The following is a 10859-nucleotide window of genomic DNA, read 5'->3' on the forward strand; positions in this document are numbered from 1 at the left end:
TTCTGGCATGAGCTGCTCTCTTGTGCCACACTAGTGTGCCCTAGCACACAGTTTGGGAAATGTGGTTCTAAAGAGCGATAGGCTTTTGCTGCTCATGGAGGCATGAGGAACCATAGATCCCAAAGAAACACTTGGCAGTGTGAGGATTGAATATCTTGAGGACTTGTCTCTTTGTTCCTCTTTGTTACCAGTTCAAGTAACGTCTGAAATCTCATTATTTTAAAACCAGGCTTTACTTGCCAGCTACTAGAATGGAGTTCCTATGGAGGTGCCTATTATTTTCACATTAAAATCATATTAGTTTACCATGATTAACTTTATTACAATGCTCAGACACTGAAATAATAATGATTAGCCTCTTGTTTTAAAATGTAGCTGGATTTAGCCTTAAAAAAAGAGAGAGAGAGAGAGTAATTGGGCTCTATGTCAAGCTCCTGTGCCATATTATTCTTATGAAATTATATGCACATTGCCAACTAGAGATGCCATTAGGATAAATTAATGCTATTTAAATATATGCTAGATGAATTTACAACAATTAGTCATTTATTATAAAGTTTCCCTAAGTAACTGCAGTTATCATTATTATGAACTGGGCAGAAACTTTGAAAAAGTCGTATTTGGATGATTTGTACCTGGGGAAATCAGCACGTCCTGTACTATCAGATGCAAAATTTAGACATTTGTGTCTAGTAGAACACACAATTTCTGCCTCTTTTTCATAAAGACAAACTAGCAAATATCAGTGTTGCCATTTTTATTGAATGGCAGATCTTTAATTAAATAGCTTGGCAAGCTAAAACATTATTAGCCTGCATGTTTAAGCAAACTGATTGTAGGAGAGCTGTATAATTCTTGGTATTTACAATACCTTCTGTTTGTGTGGGGGGTGGGGTGGGGTGGGGTGGGGTGGGGGGATTGCTTGCAATTTCTGTTGGACAGTTAAATCCTGAACTTACATCCATTGCGTGTTGAAATAACAGTCTTTCCGTACAGGAGATTTCCTCCAAAGCTTTCTTTTCACTGTGTCAACAGGGCAAAACCAACAATATGAAATAGCCCCAAATAACCATCCTTTCAATACCAACCTGGTGCCCTCCACATGTGTTGGACTACAACTCCCATCACTCCCAGCCAGCATGGCCATTGGCCATGATAAAAATTGTAGTCCAGAACAACTGGAGGTCAACAGCTTGGGGAAAGGCTGACGCAGACCCACATTTCAGTAGAAAGGGTAGATATTCGTCCATCAGAGCTATGCAAAATGTTATGGCAGGCCTTCTAGGCTAGGAATATTGACATATTCCCCTTTTTCCTTTCTCCTTCCAGCCAAACGTTTATGGGCAATAGCTCAGCAAAGTAACTACTTAGTGGTCCATTTCTTTACCAGCTGAAGGTGGGAGGAACATTCACGTTTGAGTGCTCAGGAACAGCAGGGCTTGAAGGGAAGATTGAAGGCCTGATGCTAAAGAGAGGCAAGGAAAATATAGGACTCCAGCAAGGGATCTGGCACTCTGGCGAAGAGACATGGGGGGTACATTGCGGCCCGCAACAAGCTAAAGGTGTGGAAGAGCTTGACAACTCAAAGGGCCAGACAGCCAGGTGTGAGAAGGGATTATTATAAGCAGAAGTAGGGAGGTTTGCATGGAGATTTCCACTTTTCCACCCTGTTATTTCAGAGAGCCACAGAAACTGTGCAAACATCCTTGCCTTTAGGAACTGCAGGAGTAAATCTGAAGTGCAGCTGAATGCGTATCTGTCAGGTTTCCCCTTTATGATCTGGACCCCCTGAGCAACCCTTAAGGATCTCTTGCCTTCTTAAGTGTCCCACTTTCTTTCTTTTAAACTTCCCCTTTCCAGTAATGTGAGGTTTAAGCTGTAGATGTGGGGTGACTGACACTCTAGACACAGGGCTTAACCATAACAGTTCACTGGTAAATTTAAAGCTTGCAAATCACAGCTAAAGGTATTTACATAATAGAGCTGAGTGATACAAAAGGCCTTAAGAGAAAATAAAAGTTGCAAAAAGCAAGTTCCTTTACCCTAGCTGTCCTTAGACTTCTCCAGGCTGCTTCTTCCTGCTCCCCCTTCAGGCTCTGGTCTCCCCGACTCTGCTCTTACCAGCTCTCTCGCTCTCTTTATATACCCTCCTTCCTCAAAACCAAAAGTACTGTTTCAGACCTGTAGAAATGAAACTTAACTGGGGAAATGAAACTACTCCTCTCAGGGATACCCCCTCCCAACAAAAATTCCAGGTCTCTAAGCCTGACCGTTTTCTTTTCCTTCCCTCTGCAGGCCTCAAACCTTCACAGTATCGAAACTCACATTCAAACACAGACACTCATTTTTGCTTTCTATGGGGCTGCACATTTGGCTGTGCATCACCATTCTTAACCCCCAGTTAGCTTGTGCAACACTCTGCACATCCAAATACTGATCCTTTCCCCACCAAATGGACACTAAAACAGAACTGGATAGGAAATGGATTTCAGGTCATTATCCACACTAGTGCAACTTCAGTATCTGCGTTAGAAATCAACCCAGGCAGGTTACGGTGGCACCCCTAAATGGGAATTAGAGTCCAGTGAAGGTGGCAGGCAGGGACGAAAAGTTTCAACTACTTGGGTGCTCAGTTACCCCATACCACTTTTTTCTGTTATCTACAGGGGGATATGATGAAAATGACGTACTGTACATATGGTTGAGGGGAAATGATTCTGTCCATGGCCTTGAGAACCTGCGACTCTCCCAGTATACAGTGGAGCATTATTACACCCTTTTAGCAATATCAAATCAGGAAACAGGTAACAAACCTGGGTGAGGGTGCTGGGAGTTGTAGTTCAACACATCTGAAGGGCACCAGGCTGGGGAAGGCTGGACTAATCATTCTACAAAATGCATTGGTTGTTGTTGCTGTTATTCCGGCCTTATGGCTGGGTCCAGGGTTTTTTTGTTTGGGGGGGGGGGGGCTTGGCAAAACACTTACAGGCCCTACATTATGCTCTCCCCTGCCACACACACACACACACACACTGTGCTTCTGCCGTGGCAGCTTCTGCTTCCCATCCCCAGGAGGAAAACCAGCTGGCCTCTCACAGCCTGGAGATTTTAAGCAAGTGAGGTAGTCAGGTGTTCCTCCTGGTGGGAAATGGGGGATTGCTGCAGTGGCCTCCAGGACAATCTCTCCTGTTTCCCAAAGGGAGGGATGCTTTGGTGACTGCAGAGGAAGCAAAGCACAACTCCCTCTCACCCTCCTTTTGCCTACCTGCTGCAAGAAGAAATTCGGTGCTGTCAGAATAAAGGAGTTGTATACACATGCACAAACGCACAAATGCATACACACATACGCACACAGAGGGAAATGGAAGATCACCTTGATGCCCTTACATCATCATAGGAAAGGGGCCTCTGGCATGATCTCCCTCTCAATGGAAGGGGCCTCTGGTGACCAAGTGAGAAGCAGTACTTCGTTCTGTGCTTCTGAACCATGTAGAAGCCCCCCCACCTCCCCGCCCCATAAATGTGCAGCAGTTGGAGTACCTTTGGCTTAGGATGATCTGCTCTCTGTAGATGCTTTCTTTTCATGGTCTGTGTTGTCTTTCTCTAACTAGGCAATTACCCAAGACTGATATTACAGTTTGAGCTCAAAAGAAATATCCTTTATTTCATTCTGGAGACTTACGTGCCATCCTCCCTGCTTGTCATGTTGTCTTGGGTTTCTTTCTGGATCACCCTGGATTCAGTTCCTGCAAGAACGTGTATTGGTGAGCCATTCCCTGGAGTAGGGTATTTATTATAGGCATGCAGAGGGTGTGTGTGTGTGTGTGAGAGAGAGAGAGAGAGAGACAGAGACAGACAGACAGACACCTGTGGAAGAAGAGCAGACACCTGTGGGTTTTTGTAGAGGTGCAGTCTATAGGGAGTGTTACAACTGAAATGTGCTACCAAAATATCTAGAGCTGAAATGAATAATCACAAATATTTGACATCTGGCAAGTTTCCAATTTAACAACTCAAGTTTTGAATGAGAAATTTTGAATGCATGTTTTGAATTTGCATCTTGAATGTGCCATTTTAAACTCACACTTTAGACTTGTTGGCATCACTTGACTGTTTTGATTTTGGTAGGCTTCAGATATGGAATCTCATAAGTTGTCAAATGTCAAATACTAATTACCATAGCATGTTATCTATCAAATACTGCTAGGTAAAAAATACCGTTAACTGCCAACTTTGAAATGAAGATACATTTTAAAAACTATTGTATGCCAACCATCAAATACAAACATGGCAAATGTAGTGGTGGCTTTTTGTTCAAGCTGTCTTCCAAGGGATGCTCTGGTTCTTTGGAAACTTAACAGAGGTTTCTCAGGGATATGTAAGATCAGCAGTGGTGGGCAAATGTAACTGAAAGGCAAATTGCCCACCACTACAGATCTTCCCCTGCAACGCAGAGAATGTTGGGTATATTCTAGGACACACTCTCAGTTCATACAGGAGACAGTGAGGCCCAACAGTGTTCCATGTAGACTGACTATGCACCCTAGAATATATCCCAGAATCCTTTGCATTGCACAGGGGTTCTTTCACAAAGAACTTGATGTGTCATGCGTTTCCCAAAGGCAGGATGTTTGCAAACTGCTGTGATATACCTTTGCAAATCAGCTGTCAAATGCTGACAAATACTAAGTATAATTGAATTTCAACTATCAAATGCATTAACTATCAGACAGCAACTGGAGAATATGTGACCTCAAAATTAGGGAATCACTTTCTCACAGTTTCTTGTTTTTCCGATCTTACATTCGATTCATCCTGAATTTAGAGAATTCTTCCAATCTTAAGTTCAGTTCACTCTGAACTGTGAGAATTGTTTTTTAAACTTTGCAAGAAAATATTTAAACATTTTTCTGTGCATTTGTCCTAATACATGCATTTTTGTATCCAATTTTGCCAAATATACACATTTTTGCAAGCAATTTGCCAGATATAATGCATTCTTGAACATTACTTTTACGAGTATCTGTATTTTTCTACACATTCCTTTATTAGAGAACTCCATTGCAAAATTTGGAGTAGTGTGAATTTTGGAGGATAATTGAGTTTCAGTTCACATCTTGGGTGAAATATGCAGAATTAGGTAAATTTGCATTAGAATGCAAACCTAACAAATTTCTCTTCCATCCATAACTAAAATGCACCAAAGAGAATTTTGAGAAGAATTCTTGGAAGCAAATTCATTTCAGCTCTAAAATGCCGTAAAATTCTTATTGAAAGCTTGATCCATTGAGGCTTCAGCTTTGAGGATAGTGGATGCCATGGGAAAAATATATTTGGTATAGGACTATGGTTGTTTTGCAAAACATAAGAAGATAAGAAGAGCCATGCTGGATCAGACCAAGGGTCCATCTAGTCCAGCATTCTGTTCACACAGTGGCCAACCAGCTGTCAACGGGAAACCCACAAGCAGGACATGAGTGCAACAGCACCTTCCTGCCCATGTTCTCCAGGATTGAAGGCCAGACCTTCAGTTCATCCAGTGGCATCTGAGACTGTGCATTCATAGCCTTGCCAGAATATTGGTGGTTATGCCAGTGAAATCTTTTCCCCTGCTCCTTCTTTTGAACAGGTGAATGTGGACAGACACTTTGCCTTTACAATTTAATGCACAGAAGAAGCAAACCAGGTGAAACTTTTGATCTGATGTAAAAATAAAGGGGAAGAGCATAAGCTATGGTCCTGGGATCCCTGGCTCAAATCGTAACTTAACTATAAACTCACAGGTTGACGTTAAGCAAGCCACTATCCCTCAGCCTCACTTCCCCGTAACATTGGAGTTAACAATACTGGCCTACTTTACAGGGCAACTCTAAGAATTAGTAGGATAACATACACCAGCCTTCCCCAACCTGGGGCCCTCCGGATGTGTTGGACTGCAACTTGCATCATTCCCAGCCAACCCAGCCAATGGCTATGCTGGCTGGGGATGATGGGGGTTGCAGTCCAACACACCCGGAGGGCCCCAGGTTGGGGAAGGCTGATATACATGAATGCTTGACAGTGTAATCCTAAGCATATTTACTCAGAAGTAAGTCCCACTGAGATGAATGGGGCTTACTCCCTGGTAAATATGCTTAAGATTGCAGTTTAAGAAAGTTCCTGTATGAATATTATATATTCCAATAGCATAATGTTTTCTACCACAGATTTCTCTTTGAGCAGGTGTATGTGATGCAGGATTGAAGTTCCAAATGTCAGCATTATAACAACAACAAAAAAAGCCAGATGTTTGTTGTGAACCATGGTTTTTGAGAAAGGATAATTGATCATAGCATTACCATCCTAGTGGAAAACTAGGAAGAAACATCCTCACTGCAAAATCTCACAGAAAAATACTCTTCCATCTTCCAAGAAAAAAGAAAGTTTTTCTATTGTACTTTCCAGGAGTAACAACTGTGCTGTCAATGACAACTCTGATGATGGGGTCACAAAACTCAGTAACAAAGAGCAACGGTTTCATAAAAGCCATTGATATTTACCTGGGCATCTGCTTCAGCTTTATATTTGGTGCTTTGGTGGAATATGCAGTTGCACACTACATCGCATCTCAAAAATGTGCAGCCAATAAGCCTCAAAAGGTAAACAACATATATAATTGTTGTCAGATGTTTCTGTGAAGAGACATTTTCACTGAAAACCTACAAAATCCAGTTGTTTGAAGGCAGCTATGAGGATGGGAAAGCCTGAACTGAGACACAGATAACTAGTCAGAAGTATTGTCCCTTTTCTCCATAGAACAGCCTTCCTCAACCTGATGCCCTCCAAATGCTTTGGACTACAATTCCCAGAATTCTAGACCATTGGCCATGCTGGCTGGTGCTGGTGGAGTTCTAGTCTAAAACATCGGGAGGGCACCAGCTTGGGGAAGGCTGCCATAGAGGTAAGGAGGCTACAAAACCAAGCCAGGCCAGAAGAAGGAAGATGAACCCTATCCTTAGTGCAGCTTATGTACTGCCCCCTTTCTCCCTAGGGGTAGGATGGACTTTACCATCCAGGCCTTCACCTTCCCAGATAAGAAGCTAGTGCACCATCAGAAACCAAGATAAGGCCATCAAGAGAGGCACTTCACTAATTTTAAATAATTAAGGATTCTTATTATGTTTACTCTTTTCCTATTAGGTCAGGGCTCCAGGTTGGAGGGAGCCAAGTGTCCCCTGGTGGGGCTGTCTCCTCTCTCGGTGGGCCCCGGTGGGCTTACCTGTGGAACTGACAGTGTTCTGAAAAACATCATGCTGATGGGTCTCATCTCCCACTTTAATTGCTCACAATGACTGGGTCTGCATGACATGCGGCTGCCATGACAAACTGCGGTGCCTATGGGCACCATCCTGAACATTCAACCCCGACCATGGGTTGTCATGTCATGCGAGCCTGGCCCGCGGGGGTTATGCGATGATTAAACAACCCTCACGTAACCAATGGCCTGTTATAGAATTATGTGAGGGTTGTTTAATCGTTGCATAAACCCCGTTGGGTGGGTTCACGTGACATGACAACCCATGGCAGGGATTGAATATTCAGGATGGTGCCTGTGGGTGCTGCAGCTGACCGTGGCTTAAATAAGCCACGTTGCGCTGCAGTGTGTCATGCGCACACTGTCAATGGCTTCAATGTAGTGTTGCTTTGGGGCATTGTGGCAACCACACCCAGTTACCCAGAGCTGCTCAGACCATCAGACCAGGAAAAACTCTTTTAAGAGGGACATTAGGGCAGACATAAGTAACAATATATGGAATCTCTTCCATCTCACACAGGTCAGTGTTAAAAATGGCATTTAGCCACACTCTGGCTGTTGTTATTTCCAGAAACCTAGCAGAGTAATGCCAATCCATGTTCTGATCCAGTGTTATAGTAGCTCAGGGGTAGCGGTATAGTTTCTGTGAGTGATGGGGAAAAGCAACTTGATTATGGTAGCAAGGGAAATTCATGTTTATTGGGGCCAGGAGATTCATAAAAATATGCAAGCCATCCAAGGATATGTTCATGGAGTGCCTAGACAGGATATTATTTTTTGGTCCCTCAGGCTCTAGTATCAGCGAACCAGAATTTGGCTTCCAGGGATTTTTAAAATTCCAGACTAATGGTATGCTGGCAACAGAGTCACATCAAACTTCTGTCCTTTGCTGTTGTATCCTTTTGTATTTTGGTGGCTTGTTTACAAAATAGTGATATGGTCACATCATCTTTCAGTAACTCTGTCCTGTTCTAGGCTTCTACAACTGATGTTACCAGAGAAACTGAAAATGTCACCATCACCAACATCCTCAATACTTCCTTCACCAGCTACAATCAAAAGATAAACTTTGGCAACATTGATAAAATTACCTATGGTGGCTTAGCCATGACCCCAAAAGACAAAATCCGGTTTATCTTGAGGAACAAAATGCACAAAGTTGTTGACTATTTCACAATCCGAAATCCAAGCAACATCGACCACTATTCAAAACTGCTATTTCCTTTGTTTTTTGTGTTAGTTAATTTGTTGTACTGGGCTTATTACTTGGTTTTTTAGGGAAGCACAACTTCCTTATAGCACGGGAACTGTCTGTGTCAGCACAGTGTACTCAGGGGTTCACTTTCAGCCAAAGCAAATAATTTCATGGATGGGGTGTGCCCCTTTTGACTGGGGAAGGAGGGCCTGCTAGTAAGACCATTTCAGCGTGTGGTGACTTTGAGGAAAGTCTCGCCTATGTTGGCTCCAACCACTCCAAACTATGGTGAGCGTGACTGTGGTTGCACTGTCAGATCCAGGACTTGGCCAGCCCCAGCATTGACAGTGATGTACCAAAAGCCAAATCCTGTGTGTGGGCAGCACAGGTACATGACCAGTTGGTTGTGGGGCTAAAGCAGATGGGAGCCAACAAGGCTGAGGTTCTTCTTGTTGCCGTCACATGCTAAAATGAATTGGCCTTGTGACCTGCTGTGTTTCAAGGTTGTGCAACTATTTTACATGGTTAACACAGCTAAGCCCCAGCATGCCATTTTAAGTCATGGACATTTTACGTTTGTGTACAAATGCTTTTCAGCTAGTTATTTTCAGTAGGGATAGGGGAGAAATTTGTTCAGCCCACATCTTAATGAGAACTTACCTAACCTCGCACTTTTGAACCACTATACAAACTGAAACTCAGTTATCCTTTTAAGTTTGCACTTCTCTGAATTCTGCAATGGAGTTCTCCAAGTAAAACATGTGTACAAAATGTGTATATTAGAGAAAATAAAATTAAAATGAATTATATTAGGAAATTGCTTGCAAAAATGTGTATACTGGGGGAAATAACTGGGGAACTTAAAACATTCTCAGAGTTCACAATGAACTGAACCTAAGATTGGAAAAATGAGAAACAGAGAGAAATTGAGATTGACCAATTTGTCCATCCCTAGTTTTCAGCCACTTGCCCCCAAGCTGTTGCTGACTAGCTGATTGCTTCCTACTGGTCTCTGGTAAGATGATTAGTGTGAAACCTGGTAGTGAGCAAAGAGGCTTTATTATCTCCATCTTCTTTCAAGGTCAAATACAACTTGGCCCATCTTATAGAGAACAAAATCTCACCAAATTGGCACCTCAGGATCTTCCTTAACCACAATAGCTAGATGCTCATTGTTTAATTTCTCCTATATCTATACAACCCAACATCTGTGTTGGTGCAGATAGGAGTTTTATATTTCTCCCAAAATTCAAATGGAAAGAAGGATGCATGATAAAATTTCCAAGTTCTTACTTTTCTCATAGGCCACTCTCTCTTTAATAGCTCAAGTATGCCAATTCTTGTATCCAGGTTTGGGCAAGTGAGGTTTTCCAGTGCAGTATTATAGATATTGTAGCCACTAAGAAGTATCTGAATTGCTAGCCTCTGTTAAAATCCATATAAGTGAAAAAGACACTGGAATGAAAGAGAACCCCGAAACAGTGTCACTGGCTGAACATACATTCTGCCAAAATGGACTTAACTACACTACAGTTCCATAGCATGTGCACCAAAGCAGTTGTTCATCATTACAACTGAAACAATTATCTCTCTATAGTGTATGTTTCTTTCACATCACTCCTTTTTGGCTTATGAAGGACACTGTGTTCACTTTTGGATAGAATCTTGAAAAGAACTAGGGGCTGCAATACTATACACACTTATCTGAGAGTAAGCCCCATTGAACTCAGTCAGACTTAGCCTTGAGTAGACATGCGTAGAATTGCATTGTGGATCAGGGTCATACTAGAAGAGACACCATTCACACAGTCAGCTATTCCGTGAATGGCTTTAAAAAAAAGTAATCAACAGGCATGGGGGACTCAATCCACAATGGCCTTGGCATGGGGAAGAGGGGATTCCATCCCAACTGGATTGGGCCCTCTATGCCTGCTATGTGGACTGGAAGAAAAGCTCATTTTGGCATAAATGGGTGCTCCCCCCCCGTGCGAATAACAAGCTCTGGGGCCCCAATCTGGATTTGGACTGCAGCAGGGCGCAAAGGGTTAAAATGCCTCCCCCCCCACACACACACACACATACCAGGGTCCCAATTTGGATCATGTTACCTGTGCCTGCTATTTGCTTTTTAAAAAAGCATTCATACAATTGCTGATTGTGTGAATGGCAACCATCGAGATTTGCCCTCTGTGATGAATTCCTGCACATAGTTTCAGAATATCTCTTATGAAGACACACTCTTTGAACTTACTAAAGTCATCATAGGAGTCCTGCATTGCTATGCAACTCTTGCAGTGGCACCCCATAATAACACTCGTAAGACGCAAGAACTTCACTCTGTGCATTGTATAGACCAGGGGTCCCCAACTC

General features: G+C 42.7%; 1 protein-coding gene across 2 annotated transcripts in view; it reads left to right on the forward strand.

Annotated features, from left to right (window-relative positions):
* The window catches only part of GABRP (gamma-aminobutyric acid type A receptor subunit pi), a 53913-nt gene extending 44355 nt beyond the window's left edge, over nucleotides 1-9558 (forward strand). The window contains exons 8-11 of one of the 2 annotated variants that reach the window (XM_084830574.1): nucleotides 2667-2804; nucleotides 3612-3764; nucleotides 6445-6638; nucleotides 8270-9558. In XM_084830574.1, the coding sequence (XP_084686700.1) occupies nucleotides 2667-2804; nucleotides 3612-3764; nucleotides 6445-6638; nucleotides 8270-8572 (788 nt within the window). In that variant the 3' untranslated portion in view covers nucleotides 8573-9558. The remainder of the gene's footprint in view (nucleotides 1-2666; nucleotides 2805-3611; nucleotides 3765-6444; nucleotides 6639-8269) is intronic. The other variant, XM_084830564.1, reaches the window with a different exon arrangement.
* Nucleotides 9559-10859: the final 1301 nt, after the last annotated feature.

Source organism: Heloderma suspectum, chromosome 1 (assembly GCF_057233095.1).
Source record: "Heloderma suspectum isolate Gila_16-S chromosome 1, 16-S_ref, whole genome shotgun sequence".
Lineage (NCBI taxonomy): Eukaryota > Metazoa > Chordata > Lepidosauria > Squamata > Helodermatidae > Heloderma > Heloderma suspectum.